The 20,959-nt window shown below is 40.7% G+C and overlaps 1 protein-coding gene across 1 annotated transcript in view; it reads left to right on the top strand.

Moving 5' to 3' along the window:
- LOC137435793 (ryanodine receptor 2-like) overlaps positions 1-20,959 on the top strand; it is a 633,328-nt gene that overhangs the window by 439,450 nt on the left and 172,919 nt on the right. Inside the window, exons 80-84 of the mRNA XM_078785085.1 lie at positions 1,824-1,923; positions 5,852-5,931; positions 8,883-8,959; positions 9,090-9,163; positions 12,705-12,722. Coding sequence (XP_078641211.1) covers positions 1,824-1,923; positions 5,852-5,931; positions 8,883-8,959; positions 9,090-9,163; positions 12,705-12,722 — 349 coding nt within the window. The remainder of the gene's footprint in view (positions 1-1,823; positions 1,924-5,851; positions 5,932-8,882; positions 8,960-9,089; positions 9,164-12,704; positions 12,723-20,959) is intronic.

The following is a 20,959-nucleotide window of genomic DNA, read 5'->3' on the forward strand; positions in this document are numbered from 1 at the left end:
TGAACCTTCCCATTCCTCCTTCCAGCATTCATTCCTTTCCTCCACCCTTCTTGTGTACGTGAGTTTGTTCTGTGTGTCTTGTCCCTGGGTTAATTAAGTCTGTGTAAGCTAGTATTTGCACTGTGTCACCTGCGTCTTATGTGTTGTAAATAAACGTGACTGCTTGCTTTTTGCTTATGTGTGTAAATAGTAAATAAATTCAGTCGTATTTCCAAACCTTTCTTTGCCTTCGTCTTCCTCTTTGCATTCGTCGTTTTAGTCTTTTCCCTCATTGAGCAGCCGCGGTGCGATCCGGCCAACGTTTGGGTGGAATCGGGTTCTAATCGGGGAATAACTGTTCGGTCGCGGAGCCTTCGCTCGGCAAAGTAACATCTAAACCGCGATCAGTAACAATATTTGTGTTTAACTATAACTTTTTTGATGATATTTGTGTGGTTAACTATAACTTTTTGATGATATTTGTGTGGTTAACTATAATTTTTTGATGATATTTGTGTGGTTAACTATCACTTTTTGGATGATATTTGTGTGTTTAACAATAACTTTTTTGATGATGTGTGTGGTTAACTATAACTTTTTTGATGATATGTGTGTGGTTAACTATAACTTTTTTGATGATATTTGTGTTTAACTATAACTTTTTTGATGATATTTGTGTTTAACTATAACTTTTTTGATGATATTTGTGTTTAACTATAACTTTTTTGATGATATTTGTGTGGATAACTATAACTTTTTTGATGATATTTGTGTGGTTAACTATAACTTTTTTGATGATATTTGTATTTAACGACAACTTTTTTGATGATATTTGTGTGGTTAACTATAACTTTTTTGATGATATTTGTGTGGTTAACAATAACTTTTTTGATGATATTTGTGTGGTTAACTATAACTTTTTTGATGATATTTGTGTGGTTAACTATAATTTTTTGGATGATATTTGTGTGGTTAACTATAACTTTTTTGATGATATTTGTGTGTTTAACTATAACTTTTTTGATGATATTTGTGTTTAACTATAACTTTTTTGATGATATTTGTGTGGTTAACGATAACTTTTTTGATGATAGTTGTGTGGTGAACTATAACTTTTTTGATGATATTTGTGTGGTTAACTATAACTTTTTTGATGATATTTGTGTGTTTAACTATAACTTTTTTGATGATATTTGTGTTTAACTATAACTTTTTTGATGATATTTGTGTGGTTAACGATAACTTTTTTGATGATATTTGTGTGGATAACTATAACTTTTTTGATGATATTTGTGTGGTTAACCAGAACTTTTTTGATGATATTTGTGTGGTTAACTATAACTTTTTTGATGATATTTGTGTGGTTAACTATAACTTTTTTGATGATATTTGTGTGGTTAACTATAACTTTTTGATGATATTTGTGTGGTTAACTATAAATTTTTTGATGATATTTGTGTGGTTAACTATAACTTTTTTGATCGGCTGCTTTACAAGATTTATCCAGATAGTCTGACTGCAAACAAGAGTGGTAATGATTGTACTTTTGCTGTATATCTGGACGTGTTAGTTAGAGTTTGACAGAATTGCTTTAGTACAAGTGTGTATCATAAAGTTGATGATTTTAGTTTCCCTGTAGTCTTGTACACCTTTCCAGGTAGCAATGGACCAATTAAAATGGGTTACAATGTCTTCTCATCTCAATGACTTGTACTTATCCATTTCCAATCCCATGTCTGCCTGTTTTCCTCTGCCCCCATTGTGTGCATCAGCCTTTCACCCCTCTGTCTTTCAGCTCTTCCATCTCTGTATTTAAGATTGATTTCATCTGGTGGGGTTTGCAGGAGAAGGAAATGGAAAAGCAAAAACTGCTTTACCAGCAGGCGAGACTGCATGAGCGAGCAGCTGCCGAGATGGTTCTACAGATGATGAGTGCAAGCAAGGGTCAGTGACCTTCACCATGTCATATTGGTCACGCTACTCGCACTCATTCATCCAATAAACAATGCAGGACATTTCCCCAACCTCCATTTTCAAACAAAGCACACAGGTCACCACTCTTCCGCGTGGATCTCTACCATGCCATTTAAGTCTTCTCACCAACACAGCATTCAGACCACCTCAGTAGCACATAGATCATTTTCATGAAGGTTAGCTTTCACATACGTACATTCCATGTGTTAACCTCGAAACATCAAATCGACCGGAACTCCATTGTTATGTGGAAGACTGCAACAGGATCTAACGAAATGTTCATCGACTTTCCATTCATTCATACATGTTATCATACAAGTTTCAAAGCTTCGTGAAAAATTAAATTTCATTTAAGTGAAAAACAAGACCGATAGCCTAACAACTGTGTAGCCGGGCTTGGATCTGCTAAGTGGAGCGGGGCATATGCTGTCCTCCTGTCATGTGAAGGACATGAGCGAGCGAGCATAAATACATACACCAGATGGGCAGACAAACGCATGTTCCAGACGCATTGCCCTACGGGCTACGCCATTTAAAAAATCAAGTGAAAAATTATTTATGTCAAGTTGTATGGAGTACCATTTGTGCAGGTATAGTGGAGTGTAAATATAATCATTGTACACTGCTCCTTTCCTTTGCCCTCTCCAGGCGTTGCATGACGTCATCGCTGGGCAATGAAGGGGGCCCGGTGATGACGCGCGCTGAAAGGGAGTACTCAGTTTTCACTCTGGTTGTTTGTTTGTTTTCTTGTTTGTTCTTCTTGTTTTCTTGTTTGTCTGGGTGATATCTCAGCCATCCTTTGAGCTAGAAAGCTGAAATTTGGCCACAATAGTGCACAAGTACTTTGGCAAAAACTGTATTTTTGTTTTTTTTCTTAATCAATTAATTACTTAATTATTATCGATTACTTTAGTACATATGTATTTCCTTTCTCATCTGGGCAATATCTCAGACACCTTTTGAGTTACGAAGCTCAAATTTGGACACGACAATGACCAAGTGATGTGGCTATAAAGGGTATTTTTAATTTATTGATTAATCAATTAATCGATTAATTATTTAATTACTCTATTATTGACTTGATTAATTCATTTTTTTTAAGTTACAGATTCGAATGAAACAGTGGTGGTTTAGATATTCTATTAGCCAATTGATTAATAATTTAATTATTTTACGATTACTATTTATTTATTTTCGTTATTAATCCTTTATTTATTTTCTTTCTCATCTGGGCAATATCTCAAGCACCTTTTGAGCTATGAAGGTAATATTTGGACATGATAGTGACCAAGTGATGTGGCTATAAAGGATATTTTTAATTTATTGATTAACCAATTAATCGATTTATTATTTATTGATTAATCAATTATTTATTTATTTATTTCAATTAATGACTTGTGCAATTGATTTTCAAAAAGTTACAGCTTCGGATGAAAAACTGGTGGTTGAGGTATGCTATTAGCCAATTGATTAAGAAATTATTTTATGATTATTATTTATTGATTTAAATTTTTTTTTTTTTTTTTTTTTTTTTTTGTATACTGAATCGACGCTCGTGAAAGAGCTAACATTTACTTCACAAACAAATCAACCAGACAAACAAAATATATAAAAAGAGGGAGCGGAAAACAAGATGGGGAGAGAAAGGGAAGCACACAAACACAACATTTGAGAGCAGGGAGATGTGTGGAAGGGAGAGGGCTTGGGGGGAGGAGGCGTGGGAAGGGGGGGAGGGGGGAGGGAGAAGTATAAAACACAAAGAAACCAAGGACTTCCAGGACAGAAGTTGGTATTTCAAAAAAGTGGAATTGGGGTGAAATTAGCGGGGGTAGAAAAGATCAAGGTTTTGGATGAGGGAAGATAAGAGATGGTGGTGAACAGCTGTTTTAAAGACCTGGAGGGTGGAGTGGGATTGAAGAGAGTGAGGGAGTTTGTTCCAGAGGCGGGAGAAAAGAGGAATGAAGGAGTGAAGGTGAGCAGAGAGTCTTGATTTTGGCAGTTTGACCATAAGAGGGTTGCAGGCAGATCTTGTGCGACCTGTAGGAATATTTGCGGGACAGAGCCCAGAGAGAGCTTGGGGGGCAAGGCCAGAGAGGAGTCGGTAGAAGACAGAAAGACCACCAACCTGCCTGCGGTGAGTGAGTGAGAGGCCCTTGGAGTTAGCTTCATCGCGGGAGATTCCAATGATTCTGAATGCTTTGGTTTCAACAGCGTGAAGACGAGCTAGGTGTGAGGCAGGAGCACCAGCCCAGAGGGGAGAGCAGTATTCCATTGAGCTGCGGATGAAAGCCTTGTATGTGGTGAGGAGCTCAGGTGTGCCAAGGAAGGACTTCGCACGACGGAGGATGCCCAGTCGGCGACTGGCTTTGGAGGCCAGATTTGAAATGTGGTTTTCCCAGGAAAGATCATGGCAGATAGTGAGACCCAAAAGCTTGAGTGACAGAACTTCTTGGAGAGGATTATTCAGAAAGTGGATGGGAGGGTTGTCCAGTCGGTCTTTTCGGAGAGACATCGTAAGAGTGTGAGATTTGTCAGGATTGAAAGACATGTTCCACTTGTTTGCCCAGTCTGTGATTTTGTCCAGGTCTGCAAAGAGTGAGGAGGCTGCAGACTGCCGATCTGAGGGATGAAGAATGGAGCGACAGAGAGTAGAGTCATCAGCAAAGAGATACAGAGGATTTTCAAGAGAGTCAGAGAGATCATTGATGAAGACCAGAAAAAGCACAGGGCCCAGAACACTACCTTGGGGAACTCCAGCCTGAACAGGAAGAGGAGATGAGAGAAACCCATTCAGGGCCACACGTTGACTACGACCAGAGAGGAAGTCCGTCAGCCATGCGTGGAGATTTCCATGGATACCAAAAGAGGAGAGTTTGGTGAGCAGAGCGGGGTGCCAGACTGTATCGAAGGCACGTGATATGTCAAGGGAGACTGCTCTAATTTCCTGTTTGGCATTGAGGACCTCCATCCATTGTTGAGAAAGCAGAAGCAGCATGTCCAGAGTAGAGTGTCCAGGTCTGAAACCAAATTGATGATCAGAGATCAAGCCATTGGAGAAGAGGAAAGATTTCATATCTGAAGCAATGATGGATTCCATGACTTTGCTGATAATTGGGAGAAGGCTGATTGGTCTGTAGTTGCTGGGATCTGTTTTTACACCTTTTTTGTGCAAAGCGGTGATGTTGGCAGATTTCCAAGCAGATGGAAGATGACCTTGAGCAAAAGAGAGGGTGAAGAGAACAGAGAGAGGGAGTGAAAGAGTGGAAGAACAGGATTTTAGGACCCGTGGGCTGATGCCGTCAGGTCCAGTTGCAGAATCCGAGTCGAGGGTTGACAGAAACTTTTCCACCTTGTCAGGAGGAAAGGACACAGAGTCCAGGAGCAGCAGGGTACGACTGGGTACGGTGGGTACAGAGAGGGATGGGTTTGGGACACAAGATTTAGAGGCAAACACAGAGTTGAGGCTTTGCATTTAATCAATTATTGTACACCTCTCCCTCCCAATACCGTCTCTATGTACCGCACAGTGGTATTGTCGGGTGCCAAAGGCGCCCCGGCAATGCCGTGCTGGAAGATATTTATTTATTTGGCATGGGGGCGGTGTACTTTGAATATAACTGAACTTGTTGCTGCTTTTTCTCTACCTGTAATCTTTCGCAATTGCTTTCACCATTGTGTGTTTGCCTTTTCATCCAATGATGTTTTTTTTACTATTAAAAATATCGACTTAAGAAGCAAAGCTAGATTGATTTTCAAACTTTTCTTTCCATCTCAGGAGCACTAAATTATATTGAATTTGCTATTTTCAATAGTTCCATCAGTGATGGCTTCGTTGATGGTCCCATTGTCCCATGATGCAAAATGAGTGGACTTCTTCTTCTTCTTCTTCTATTTGCAGGAGAGATGGGACCTATGGTGGCGTTTACTTTGAAGCTGGGCATTGCGATCTTGAATGGGGGTAACACAAGTGTACAACAGGTACAGCATATACAAGATGTACACTGTCGTAAGAGCATAATGCATAACTTGTGCAATTCAAATATCCTCGTTTAAAAATGAAAATATGAGTGTTTAAGGAAATACATGGATTTGATCCTTATTATGTTTATGCCATATCTATATTTAAGTCGGCCCCTGTTGCCAAAAGGCAACATGGGGTAGGAGATGGCTGCAACGAGGAGAACGAGGAGAGAGGTGGGGAGGATATCTGCAAGTAAGGGGGCTGAGATAGGTTTAGTTAATAGAGGTAGAAAAGATTGCGGGTAGGGATTGGGGTTGACACGATATGGTGGCCCACGATATGGTGGCCAAGTTAAAGACCTAGAGGCAAGAGTGGGAATGAACAGCCTCAAGAACTAGGTGGTTCCACAAACAGGAGAAAAGCAGTAAGTTTGGGTTTTGAGTGCTGAACCATGAAGAATGTGTGAGGGTGAGAGAACAGAGGGAGGAGGACCACTGGAGATGCAGTTAATACCAGAGGGGCCATCAACCTCTCTGTAATGTGGCATCAACAGGGATTGTGCTTCTGCCTCATTGCAAGAGATGCCAATAATGTTAAGAGTTTTAGATACCGCAGGATCAAGGAAAGACAGATGTGATGTGAGGGGGGGCCAGCCACTCCCACCCACCCCCCCCTTCCCCCCGACATTGCCTTCCTTCACCCAGTGGAAAGGGTCAGTGGGACGCAGGTGCAGCATTCGGAGAGCAGAATCCTTATATTTCCTCCACCACCTGAGGTGGATGTAGGCTTCCCTCTCTCTCCCCCTCTTGTCTGCCACTCCCTTTATTATATGTTATATGTGTTAGCTCTTCCACGAGCCTCGACTTAGTATCCAAAAAAATGAGATATTGTTCCGAATTGTTCAAAAAAAAAGTATTACTAGCATTGTGGTACAGTGATGTTTTCCTTGTGATTAATTAATTAATTGATTGGGCTTTCCTTAACGTGTATTATCAGGTTCTACAAGTGATCCCTTATTATAGGTGTGGTTTCTGTATTTTGGGCTTGGTCGCATCACGGTGGATGCAAAATGCTGAGCACAAGTCAATATTATGATTTTTTTTCACAAACCGGCTGGCCACACTTGATAATCGAATGGAGTTTATTTAGAGAGGAACTTGTAATTTGGTCAGGGTCCTGGTCATAACTCACCCATTCTTTGTGAAGGATACCATGAGATCTTTAACATCCACCTGTTAATTCTGGCACATGGGATGCCCAGTTTAATGTCCATCGAGGGACGGCACACTTTTTGATTCAATGCTCTGCCTGAAATTGAGCTCAAAATGGGACTTGGGTCAGCTTCCTGAGCCCTGGCCTCGATGGGTCGGCTTCAAATCCGAGCCCTGGACTCGAGTCGAGCAATTCGCTAGAAAATATAACGGATCATCAAAACTTTGTTGAAGTTTTTTGAATGCAGCTCACAGGTCAAACAGATCATTTTAGGAGTAAAAGTTAATTTATTTGTTTGTGATTTATGGAAGTGGTAAAGCCGTATTTAGTTAAACTAGTGGTAGTGGGGGGGGGGGGGGGGGGGGGGAAAGAAGGGACCAAATTTCCATTGGTCTTCACTGCCTTGTAGCATTCCTGCCTGTCAGACAGGGGGGGGGGGAGGGAGGGTTTGGGTCATCGAAGTCTTTTGAGTGCTCGGGGACTATTAGGTATTTTATGTCTTCAGAGTCTTTTGCATCCTCTGGGTCTTTTGGGTCCTCTGGATCTTTTGGATCAGCAGGCATTTTTGGGTCTTCTGTGTCTTTTGGGTCTTCTGGATCTTTAAGGTATTTGGGGTATTTTGAGTCCTCGGGGACTTTTGGGTTACCTGGGTCCTTTTGGCTCCTCGGGGACTTTTGGGCCTTGTGAACTTTTGGGTCTTTTGGGTCATTGGGGACTGTTGGGTCATCTTGGTCTTTTGGGTCATCTTGGTCTTTTGGGTGCTCTGGGTCTTTTGGGTCCTCAGGGATTTTGGGTCTTTTGGGTGTTCTGGATCTTTTAGGTCTTTGGGGTCTTCGGGTCTTTTGGGTCCTCGTGGACTTTTGTGTCTTTTGGGTCCTCGGGCACTTTTAGGTCACCTGGGTCTTTTGGGTTCTCAGGGACTTTTTGGTTCTCTTTTGGAGGGTAGTGAGGGGGACTACTTTGTGCCCTTAACCTGCCCTTGGGTACTTCGAGCATGTCTGCAAAATTTGATGGATATTGGCCCAACTGATTTATATTATATATTGATCAGACATTCATACACACAGAGAATTGTCCTTTTTTAATGTAGTGGGATGAAAGCAAAAGTTTCATGACAAACAGCATTACGTGCATTGGTGTATCCACGATTTTTACTTGGGAAAATCGAAGATTTTCAAGTTTATTAGTTGTTCTTGTGCGTTATTCTGTCTGTCTGTCTGTCTGCCTGTTTGTCTGTATGTCAGACGCCTACAGGTCACAATTTTCAACCGATCTTTACGAAACTTCACCAAATAGTAGAGTTGGTCATAAGCAAGAAGCCTATTGTTTTTGGGGTCAAAAGGTCAATAGGTCAACATAAACCAAAGGTCACCAACTTTGTCAAATTCCTAAAATCTTCAATTTTCATCCAATTGACTTGAAATTTGAAGAGGATTTGCATATCTGATCACTTAATTCAACCATCAAGTATTTTTTAGGGCAACATTGGACAAACGGTCAACATCGGCCAAATTTTTAATATCCTCAATATTCATCTGATTGACTTGAAAATTTAAGAGGATTTGCTTACCAGGTCACTGAATTCAACCAACAATTATTTTTGAGGTCATCATAGGCCAACAACTTAATTTAGGGATTTCGCAAGTATCGTGCTATGCACGACATATTTCTTGTTTGTTTGTTGACTAGTCTGTACGAAGTGCTCCATTCACAGGTTATCCTCTGAGGTTCTTTGTGAAACGTTTAATTGTTTCAGAAAATGCTGCACTACCTTAAGGAAAAAAAGGACGTTGGGTTTTTCCAGAGCGTTTCCGGCCTGATGCAGTCTTGCAGGTGAGTTGAACACTCAACTGAAAGGTTCCTTGCAGTGGTTGTTCCTTCATGAATTTTATTCACAAGTAGTTGTACACATTTTGACTCTCAACTGTGCCACAATTGGGCCAATGTGTTTCCTTTCTCCTAGTGTGCTCGATCTCAACGCATTTGAGCGACAAAACAAGGCCGAGGGCTTGGGGATGGTCACGGAAGAAGGATCACGTGAGCCCATTATTCATTTTTACTTTCCTTCACAATGAACTTGCCTTGGCCTGATTGCTTTATCGGTTTCTTAAAATTCTCCCAATGATTTGTCATACCTCTGTGCCGAGGGATACCAGCATATGTGGGAAATTGATTGGGGATTTGTGTGTGGTGTAACACACATGATAATTAGTGTATTACTGTAACAGTGTAACATCCATGATTAATACACAGGCACACGCATGCACATGAGTAGGGGAATAATGGGGGGTCTGGGGCACATTTAATTTAACATTGAAGTCAATGGGGAAAAAGGGAAAAACTTATTGACTCACACCCCCCCCCCCCCCCCACTCTCATAAAATTACACCCCCTTTTCTCTCAAAAAATTACACCCCCTTTTCTCTCAAAAAATTGCACCCCTTTTTACCCTCGCCTGAGGAGAGGGTATTGCATTTGAGTCCATTTGTCTGTTTGCCCGCACAGAATAAATATGAGTTTCTCTGCAACCGTTGGTCCGTTTGACAGGAAATTTTGACTCAAAAAATTGCGTCCCTTTTGGTGCAACTCCACCTGTACAATTTTTTTAATGATAATTATGACGTCATCTGTCACGTGGTTTGGCCGCCATATATGTTTTAACACAAAAGCCTTAAAAACCACTGAAATTACACCCCCTTTTCTCAAAAGATTGCACCCCTTTTCTCCCTCCTAAGCCCCGCCCACTTTTTACTAAGCCCCACCCACTTTCCCTTAACCTTACCCATGGCTTGAAATGCCAGGCATGCCAGGCTTGAAAAATTACACCCTTTTCTCCCTGCATTTAACTTATTAACTCCCCCCATTTTTCATTATACTCATGCAGAGACCCAACGAATATTTGTGTTTCATTTTTAGGTGATAACATTTTTATTTTTTTTTTTTTTTTTGTATACAAGATCGAGGCTCGTGAAAGAGCGAACATTAATCACACAGAAAGACAAACCGACACATAAAACAAATAACATCGGGAGCGGTAGACAAGATGGGGAGAGAGGGGGAAGGACACAAACACAACATTTGAGAGCAGGGACCGAGAGACATGGAGACAACGAGAGATCTGAGAGAGGGCGAGGGCTTTGGGGGGGGGGGGCATGGGAAGGGGGCGGTGGGAGAGGTATAAAACATATGGACACTGCCAGGACTTCCAGGAAAGAAGTTGGAATTTCAAACAAGGTGGATCTGGGGTGAGTTAGCGGGGGTAGAAAAGATCAAGGTTTTGGATGGGGGAAGATAAGAGATGGTGGTGAACAGCTGTTTTAAAGACCTGGAGGGAGGAGTGGGATTGAAGGGAGTGAGGGAGTTTGTTCCAGAGGCGGGAGAAAAGAGGAATGAAAGAGTGAAGATGAGCAGAGAGCCGAGATTTCGGCAGTTTAACCATCAGAGGGTTGCTGGCAGATCTTGTGCGACCTGTAGGAATATTTGGGGGACAGAGCACAGAGAGAGCTGGGGGTGCAAGGCCGGAGAGGAGTCGGTAGAAGACAGAAAGACCACCTACCTGCCTGCGGTGAGTGAGTGAAAGGCCCTCAGAGATAGCTTCATCGCGGGAGATTCCAATAATTCTGAAAGCTTTGGTTTCAACAGCGTGAAGCCGAGCTAGGTGTGAGGCAGGAGCACCGGCCCATAGGGGAGAACAGTATTCCATTGAGCTGCGGATGAAAGCCTTGTATGTGGTGAGGAGCTCAGGTGTGCCGAGGAAGGACTTCGCACGACGGAGGATGCCCAGTCGGCGACTGGCTTTGGAGGCCAGCTTGGAAATGTGGTTTTCCCAAGAAAGATCATGGCAGATAGTGAGACCCAAAATCTCGAGCGACAGAACTTCTTGGAGAGGATTGTTGAGAAAGTAGATGGGAGGGTTGTCCAGTCGATCTTTTCGGAGAGACATAGTAAGAGTGTGAGATTTGTCAGGATTGAAAGACATGTTCCACTTGTTTGACCAGTCTGTGATTTTGTCCAGGTCTTCAGAGAGTGAGGAGGCAGCAGACTGCCGATCTGAGGGAAGCGGAATGGAGCGGCAGAGAGTGGAGTCATCAGCAAAGAGATAGAGAGGATTTTCGAGAGAGTCAGAGAGATCATTGATGAAGACCAGAAAAAGCACGGGGCCCAGAACACTGCCTTGGGGAACTCCAGCCTGAACAGGAAGAGGAGATGAGAGAAACCCATTCAGGGCCACACGTTGACGACGACTAGAGAGGAAGTCCGCCAGCCATGCGTGGAGATTTCCATGGATACCAAAGGAGGAGAGTTTGGTGAGCAGAGCGGGGTGCCAGACCGTGTCGAAGGCACGTGATATGTCGAGGGAGACAGCTCTAATTTCCTGTTTGGCATTGAGGACCTCCATCCATTGTTGAGACAGCAGAACCAGCATGTCCAGAGTAGAGTGACCTGGTCTGAAACCAAATTGATGATCAGAGGTCAAGCCATTGGAGAAGAGGAAAGATTTCATATCCGAAGCAATGATGGATTCCATGACTTTGCTGATAATTGGGAGAAGGCTGATTGGTCTGTAGTTGCTAGGATCTGTTTTTGCACCTTTTTTGTGCAAAGCGGTGATGTTGGCTGATTTCCAAGCAGATGGCAGTTGACCTTGAGCAAAAGAGAGGATGAAGAGAACAGAGAGAGGGTGAGATAGAGCAGCAGAGCAGGATTTTAGGACCTGTGGGCTGATGCCGTCGGGTCCAGTTGCAGAATCAGAGTCGAGGGTTGACAGAAACTTTTCCACCTTGTCAGGAGGAAAGGACACGGAGTCCAGGAGCAGCAGGGTACGACTGGGTATGGTGGGTACAGAGAGGGATGGGTTTGGGACACAAGATTTAGAGGCAAACACAGAGTTGAGGCATTCAGCTTTTTCACATGTGGAGTCAGCTGTGTAGCCGTTTGAGGTAAGGGAGGGGATGGAGGGGGAACAAACACCAGAAACGGATTTGACCAGACGCCACCAGGATTTGGAAGAGGGAGACAGATAAGAGAGTTCGGTCTTGAGAACGAAGAGATATTGTTTCCTGGCTCTCCTGAGGGTGGACACACACTTGTTTCGGGCTTTGTGAAAGGAAATGAGATTTCCTTCCGTTGGATTTGCTTTCCAGGAGACGAAGGCAAGTTGTTTCTGGGCAACAGCCTCACCACAAGATTCCGTGTACCATGGATGGGAGGAAGGGTATGACAACTGAAGACGAGATGGGATAAATCTGTGCATGAGAGAGAGCACTTTACTTTGGAAGAATTCCCAGGATGAGTTGATGTCAGAGGTGGTAGAGATGGGAGACCAGTCCAGATGATTGATGGCTGCTTGAAGACCGTGCCAGTTGGCCTGAGTGAAATGCCAGACTCGTCGACGCTGAGCAGGCTCCCTGAGGATGGTCAGAGAGATGTCCACTTTAACAAGGACATGATCAGATGATCCGATCGGAGCAGAAGAAGAGCAGCAGACATTTTCAGGGAAGTTAGTCATAACCAAGTCCAGAAGAGAAGATGTTCCATTGACTGAGATCCGGGTCGGGAAATTGACAGATTGTGTCAGTCCCAGTGAGTCGCAGAAGTCCTTTGCTGAGGAGCCATGGCTGGTGAGAGAGGTACCCACACCCAGCCAACTGGCATGATGACAGTTGAAATCACCACATATGAGGAAGAGAGAGTTGGGATGAGTAGATAGAAGTTGGTCCATATCATCAGACAGCGAGATGTAGATGGAGTCATCACTGTTTGGTGGATGGTACAACACACATATGAACAAGAGGTGGGAGCGAAGGGGAAGCCGTAGCCAGAGGTATTCCTGGGGGTGAGGTGGAGAGAGTGCAGTGCAGGGCGAGTGAGGAAGAGAGTTTTTGATAAAGATAGCAACCCCGCCTCCAGGACGAGGCTCAGGTCTATCATACCGGAGGAGGGAGTAGCCCGGGAGAGATACTATGGAATCAGCGACATCATAAAGGAGGAAAGTTTCTGTTAAGCAGATCACGTCTGGTTTGACAGAAGCAACCTGTATGGAGAGATCAGTTAAGTTTGAACGAAGGCCCCGGATGTTTGAGGTCCATACCGTTAATGAAGAGGAAGGGGGAGCATCAGATACAGAACAGGGGGGAGGAGGGGTAGGGTAAGATGTGGAAGAGGTGGAAGAGGTAGGGAGAGCTGTTGAAGGTGTGTCAGAGATTTCAGAATAGCTCGGAGAAAGGGAAGGATGGGGCGGACAAAAGGTTTGATGGTGATTGGGTGAGCCACAATGAGGTGTTATTTGAGGAGGGGGAAGAGCGAGGCAGAAGGTTGGGGGAGATGGAGGTGAGAGTTTTAAGGGGGAAGAAGCAGGGAGGACGCTTTGAGGAGGGGGAGTGAGAGGGGGGAAATTGAGAAGCAATGAGGGTGGGGAGATTTGAAGGGGAGGGGTGAGGGGGGAGTTTGGGAGGGAAGGGACAAGGGGAGGGATTTGAAAGGGATGGGATATGGGGGAGATTTGGAGGGGAGGGGTGAGGCAGGAGTCTAGGAGGGGAGGGGCGAGGGGGCGTCTTGGCGGGGAGGGGTGAGGGGGTAGTTTAGGAGGGAGGGGGCAAGGGGGGAGATTTGAAAGGGATGGGTGATGGGGAAGATTTGGAGGGGAGGGGTGATGGGGAAGATTTGGAGGGGAGGGGTTATGGGGAAGATTTGGAGGGGAGGGGTGAGATTGAATTTTTGAAAGTGTACGATTTATGGGAAACGAACATTTATTGCAAAATGAGTTTCTTGTGACCTTCGAGTTAAAAATACGTTTAAGGACGCTGGATGGAGGATGGAGTGCAGGAGAGTTTAGGGAATGTAGAAAAAAGGCACTATAGGAGATGGATATTTTTTTGGGGATGAATTGATTTGGTGAGCAAGTCGAAAGCAGCCTTTTAAAGAAGAAGAAGAAAAAGGTGTTATAAAATATGACGGAATACATAACTTGAGGGGAAAGTGTAAACATTGAAGGTTAATGAGTGAAAACTATCTGGGGAAATGGGGGAGAAACACGTGGTCGAAGAACGAACGAACGAATAAGAATGAATAAACGAATGAGAACAGAGAAGGAAATGTTATTTATTTATTTATTTATTTTTTTTTTTTTAGTTGAGATTTACACAAGGAAGTAGGCTATGGGTGAAAAGACTGGGAATACAGAGAACGAAAGTTATTGGATCACAAAACGATGGACCGCTGAGAGAAAAACAAAGCCTCAAGATTGTACAGTGCACACTGTACAAGGCCTCAAGACACGACACGAATTAACACGATTTTCAATACAGGTATGAAAGATTTGCACCGAAAAATCTTTGTCGGGACACAATATACGTACAACACCATAAATAAATACAGTTTTAACGAAAATACAAATGGGAACAATCACTTAACTTCGATTTCAAATCGTTCGCGACGCGGCAAAGGCCTTGCTCGCGACACGGCTAACAGGCGATCAATTTATGAAAGATAAACACCGAGAAACAACCAAAGTTGCACACAATAACTTCACACACCGAAAGATAAATACAGTTTCGACAAAATACAATTGTGAACAGACTTAACTTCGAAAAACGTGGAGACCGTGTGGAGCTTCGAAAATCCCTCCCACCGTCTCCGAGATCTCGCGAGATCACTTAATTCTCTTAGAAGAACAATCACCATCTAGAATATTGACAAATGTTATATTAGAATTTAACTCTCTGTTTAGGTATCCCCGTTGAGCTGATATGAAATGACAAACTTCTCTTAATGACCTCGTCTGACCCCCTCCCGAACCACATACCATTTTGAGATTATAGTAAATTATTTTCCCCTCAATCTCTTGGCAACCATTAAAGTTTTCAGTCCACTCAAGGATGTTGCCTCTTAGAGACTTTAACTTATTTGTATTTAAATTTATTCGCTTATTTGTTTTATCTACTCTTACCCCTGTTATTTCTTCAATAATACTTATTTGAAATTTCTCACATTCATGATGTTTTCCATTTATATACCAAGGCTGTATATACCTCCACTATTTAGTTTGGTTAATGCTTGGTTCTATCATTTATATACTAGTAAAAAAGGCCGCTGTAGCCCGTTAAAATCCCTAACCCCCCTTTTTAACTTATCACATATACTTATATATTTATCTTATCACTTATACTTATATATTTATCTTATCACTTATACTTATATATTTATCTTATCACTTATGTATTTATCTTATCACTTATACTTATATATTTATCTTATCACTTATGTATTTATCTTATCACTTATACAGCAATACCCCGGCCTACGTCATTAATTGGTTCCATAAGCTGTGACGTAACTCGGTTTTTGACGTAAATTGGGCGTAATGCCTTAAAATGAATACAAACACCGTAAAACTAGAGTAAATAACTGGAGGAGGCTGCGGGTTCGCCCTGAATCTTTGCCGCTCCCCGTCGGGAGTCCCTCCGTTGTTTTCTATCGGTCGGGTCTTCTCCTCGAACAGGGTGACCGGCATCGACGTGTCGACCGTGAGCTGGCTTGTGTGGCGAGAGGCGAGAGTGTGTGCCGAGAGCCTGCTTCACCACGGCATGCTTTACCCAACGTGTCCGAGCAGTTTCACCGGTGGTCGTGTTGTGTCGTCTGTGACGAACGAACGAGCTCAGGGTTCCGTGAACCCGGCCGCCCCGGGGATCGACGCTCGCCTCCTAGTCATAGGCATGCCCCGTCTTTCCTCGAGTGGCCGAAGTTGCTTGCTTCTTTTTTTTTGGACGATGCAATATACGCAGAAACGACGACGACGCATTTGCAAATCCATGCACATGTGCACATGAACACGTCGATCGGTTCGTCGACGCCGAATGCCGGCGAGGTGCCCGAGGAGGCACCCCGGCTCGAGGCATGACACGGTCACGGTCATCCGAGCCGGCATCGTCGTCATGTTTCCCCGTTGCCACGTTGCGTTGGTTGTTTTACACAGTAAAGGAATAATCACAAAAATAACAGCAAAAGGCAAAGCAAGCACGCGACCACAGCACAGGACAAAATGCATATGGCGTCACCTTTGTTTTGAATGAGAACCAGCAGCTACGTGTACGTATACGTACATTTTAAAAATATTTTAATGTGCTTTTTATTGTATTTTAAATTGTTTTTTTAGCTTCTTTTATTGTTAATTTTTATGTACTATTTTATTTATTTTTAATATATTTTTTTCACGTCCTCCTATTATGATGTCTCAGTGACGTAATGTAAAGTTATGTAAAGTCATTATGTAAAGTCGCACATAATGATCGCTGAACTGAAATTTACTCTAGAAGAGTGGCATAAAGTCGGATTTGATGTAGGTCGAAATGGCATAAAACGGGGTATTGCTGTACTTATATATTTCTCTTATCACTTATATTTATCTTAATACTTATACCCATTAGGGACACGATCAATTCCATTTTCCAATATAAACCTCTTATCATCAAAAGCTCCTAATGCCTTCTTATTCACCTCCTCTGTATATAATTGATGTTTATAACTTCTTATCGTATTCATTTTTCCGAACTCTTCTTTCTTTAAAGTTAAACAATTATAATAATTTTCAAAGTTTATTGTTTCTTTAATAACATTTTTCTTTATTCCTTTCAACTTTTTATCACTCTTTTCAATATTATTATCAATATATTTATAAGCATAAGCCTTAGACCTCAATCCTACAAATTCACTCATTACCTTACCCCCCAATTCATCCTTAAACTTTCCAATAACCTTTTTTTATTTTTTGAAGAAAACAACTTATCACCTGGCTTGTAATTACTTGTATCGTATATATCAATATCATCAATCGTATCTGAATAAACATCTTCTGTATCAATTTTCAAAATAAAACTATCTATATCCATATAAAGGGGATTAACATCATTTTGATATTTCTTCCTCAAGTTATTGTAAAAGTAATCATACATTAATGACTTTGATAAATCAGGAATTGATGTTCCAATATAAATAGGCTTATCCATTTCAATACTTTCTTTAACCAAATGGATAGCACAAAAGTTCTCTGAAAACACCTCTGCTCTTTGAAAACTGGGTCTATTAATTAATTTTGTTGCTTGTTTCCAAGATGTAGCAAGTCTTATGTTTTGTCTATTCCTAAAATTTTCCATTGTCTTTCCAAATACAGCATTATTCATCAATTTATAAAAGTCCTTCTCAAAATCTGTCTGTCTCTGTTCTTCTCTTTGTATTAAAATCAATATACTCCTTCAACCAATGGCTTTGTTTAAACAGTAAAACTCTATGGATGTTCTTTATTCTCAACCCTGCTGATAAACATTGTCTCAAGTTCCTTTGGTGTAAAACATAATTTCCTTTATTATATAATGTAGTAAGTAATTTTTCTGTTGATTTACCTTTAGTATTAAATGATTGTTGATAAATCACTTAACCATTCTTTTCTTGGTCTTACTTTATCAGGAGCATTAGGCAGATCTTTATGTTTATTATGAAGTTCTTCGGGATATTTCAAATCAACCTCAAAATAATATCAAATTTTAGCTTTATCCAATTATTTTTGTGTAGAGATAATGATATTCTGTAAAACCTTTTCATAATCTTTCTCTTTAACCCACCTAGGTTCTCCATAAGGTAGGGCTTGAGACATATCCCATCCATACAAATTGTTAGCATCATAATACATCCAATAAGAACTATCTTTTGTAGCATCATAATCAGGAAGGTATTTGTTGTTAGCTTTAGCATATCTACTCGAACATACTTGAGATATTCCTCCACGTTTAGCCTTTTCTATCATCAAAAGCATATCTACATCACTGATCAAATCCAAAGCCTGTTTTGTCATTTTTAACATAGCACTCCAAGCTAAACCAGGAGCAGTGTAATAGTGAGCAGGGTCTAATCCATAGGAATTTTTATTATGACAGATGCTTCTAAAAGTCTCAAATACATCAGACAATAGTAAAACATAAGTTTTAAGATACAAATCGTGATACTCTCCAAGGTTTTTTATATTAAACTTTTTCCAAACATTTTGTGCTTGAGTATAATCTTTATCAGTTATATGACTTTTATTTAATTCGTTCTAGAAATTTTCTTTTGAGGGAAGTTGTGTTTCTTTGTATCTCTCAAATGAATCCATATAATCATATGGATATATCCCCTTTTGTGATAAGAGTTCAATCTCCTCTTGATTTGTGAAATACTCTGAAAGACTCGGAAAGTTTTTAATATTTGATACCAAGTTAGATAATGGACTTGGCATAAATTTGAATGAGTCAACAAATCTTATATTAGTTATAGGAAATGAATGAAATGAATGAATGAATGATCGTTTTAAGGCCATTTTCCCCGCTAGAGCGGAGGTTAGCCTTGCGGGCCCCATGACAATCATGGTTCCCTGTTTGAGGCAATGTTTTTTATGGCCGGATGCCCTTCCTGACGCCAACCCTTAGTCACGCTCTTACGATGCGCAGGGATACGGTGTACCTATTCTAAACCGGGGTACACACCGGGATCATTCATCCCAGCAAGCTGGTACTCAATTTGCCGACCTCGGAAGGATGACAGGCTGAGTCAACCCCCCTGGCGTTAATTCAGCGATCGACCGGGATTCGAACCCAGGATCCTAGGATCCCAAGCCGGCACCCTAACCGCTAAGCCAACACCAGGCTTATATTAGTTATAGATGTTTGAATTTTTTTTGTGAATGAAATGTATTTCTGATCTGTGTAAGGAATTGCAGAAATGTCTCCAGAAGTCTTTGAAAGTTCATTTATAAATAGATGCGTATCATAATGAGTGTTGTTGTGAAGAAAGACTGGAATGAAAGAGGGGAGTTTATAATTAATATTACAACTTTTAGCTCTTTCACGAGCCTCGATTCAGTATACAAAAAAACCCCCAAAAAAACAAAAAAAAAACTTTGATGAGCCTCTATTTGAAAAACTTTGAAAAACCTCTCTATTTACCAGTGAGATAACAATGATCTCTAACCTTTAGACCTTCACCAATTTTCTCCTCACAAATATGACAGACAGCCTTTGGCTGCCCAAATTCTGTTTCTTCTTCTTTTGTTAAGGACATTGGTTTGTTGGTTTCTCTCATTATCTTGGTTAATCGAACCCAGTCTCTTTCTAGTTGTTTCACAAACTCCTCTGGGGCATCTTCTCCTCTATAAAGTTCTAACTTGTTGTATTCATCACCAATGGATGATTTGATATAATAACAGAAACTACAAGGAGTATGTTTTTGATATTTACTCGTGTATGATTTTTTGGGATTTGGAGAAGCAGTATCTATTTTTTCAAGGGTACTTTCAAAGTCAGCGTATATCACGATTGGATGTTTTATAGTCTTGTTGAAATCTTTAAATGATATGTTTGCACCTACTTTTGGCATATTAATTACGGTGGATTTATGATCACGACAGTATTTTGAATGTTGGTTTAATCTTTCTTTGGTATGAAAGAAGTTAAGACAATGCTTACAAAGATATGTTTTACATTTTCTTTTGACTACTTGTGAGGTGATTAATCTAGACAAATTTTTGATGTAAGCATAATGTGAATTTTATTCTAAACTAAAACAAAGAAGGTCAATATGAGTTTCATCATTTTAATCGTTATCAGAAATTTTTAAAATCTGAACTTTGCTTGTTTTTGTTAGTCCATAAACATTAACAGATAGCTTATTCATTTTCTCAAATTTTATAATATCAATCAATGACATAGGAAACTTTAAACCTTTAACATTTAACGTATTCTCATATTTCTTATAATGTGATACTCTCTCAGGGTTCCAATGTGGGGGATGAAGGTGAGTGAGAACAGACCATAGGAAACATTTATTATCTTTGTTTTGAATATTAACAACCGCTTTTTAAAGTTTTATAACCCTCGGTAAATCAATGTAAGAAGAAGCTTTAAGAGGGTCTGATTTCAGAATGTGTATATCGAAGAAAATGATAATACTATATCCATTACCCACCACAGTATTATCGACATCCTGCTCCTGTTTTACAAGTTCACCATAAACACCTGATGATAAGAAATCTTTGAATGTTGTGATAAAGTGAGGGTCTGTTCTCATATAGGGAGTTTCTTCAACACCATCTTTTACCATACCCATTTTTACTCCCATATAAAACTTTAAAGTATTCATCTCAGTCAACCTATCTTTGACAAGTGTTTCAACAGCAGGTTTAACCATCTCAATCGCCTCAGCTATTGATTTTGGTCCAGGAGTTCCAAACTCAAAAACCCTTATCTTAATATGTCCCTTAAATACTCCATCAGAGTTTTTAATAGAGTATACAACTGTCTCTTCATTCTTCTTGTGTTTTTTTGATTGAAGGTGTCTGGGAAAACTTTTCTTCAAGACATCCTTAGAACAGACATCACAATGTTTTGTTTCTCTCTCAAGAGGAGATAGTATATGAAGTAGATTAAATGTGTGTTTGTGGGTTTGAAGGTGGTTTTTATAATATTTGTATTCATGATTACGAACGTCGCAATACGTTGTATTCACCATATTAATATAGTAAAACTTTATTTAAACTAAAAATCTCATGGTAATTTATAGATACTTTTTCGCTTAAAATAAAATTTTCTTGATGAAAATCTCATGTTTTATAGATATTTTTTTCGCTTAAAATAAAATTTTCTTGATGAAAATCTCGTAATTTATAGATATTTTTTCGCTTAAAGTAAAAATGGTTTTTCGAATATCCGGCTGGAATCACTTCCCTTTTATCTATATATTTGTGCTTAAAGTAAAAATGGTTTTCGAAAATCCGGGAAGAATCTCTTCCCTTTTATCTATATATTTGTG

The sequence above is a fragment of the Myxine glutinosa genome, chromosome 9, assembly GCF_964187855.1.
Source record: "Myxine glutinosa chromosome 9, kmMyxGlut1.1, whole genome shotgun sequence".
NCBI classification, from domain to species: Eukaryota; Metazoa; Chordata; class Myxini; order Myxiniformes; family Myxinidae; genus Myxine; species Myxine glutinosa.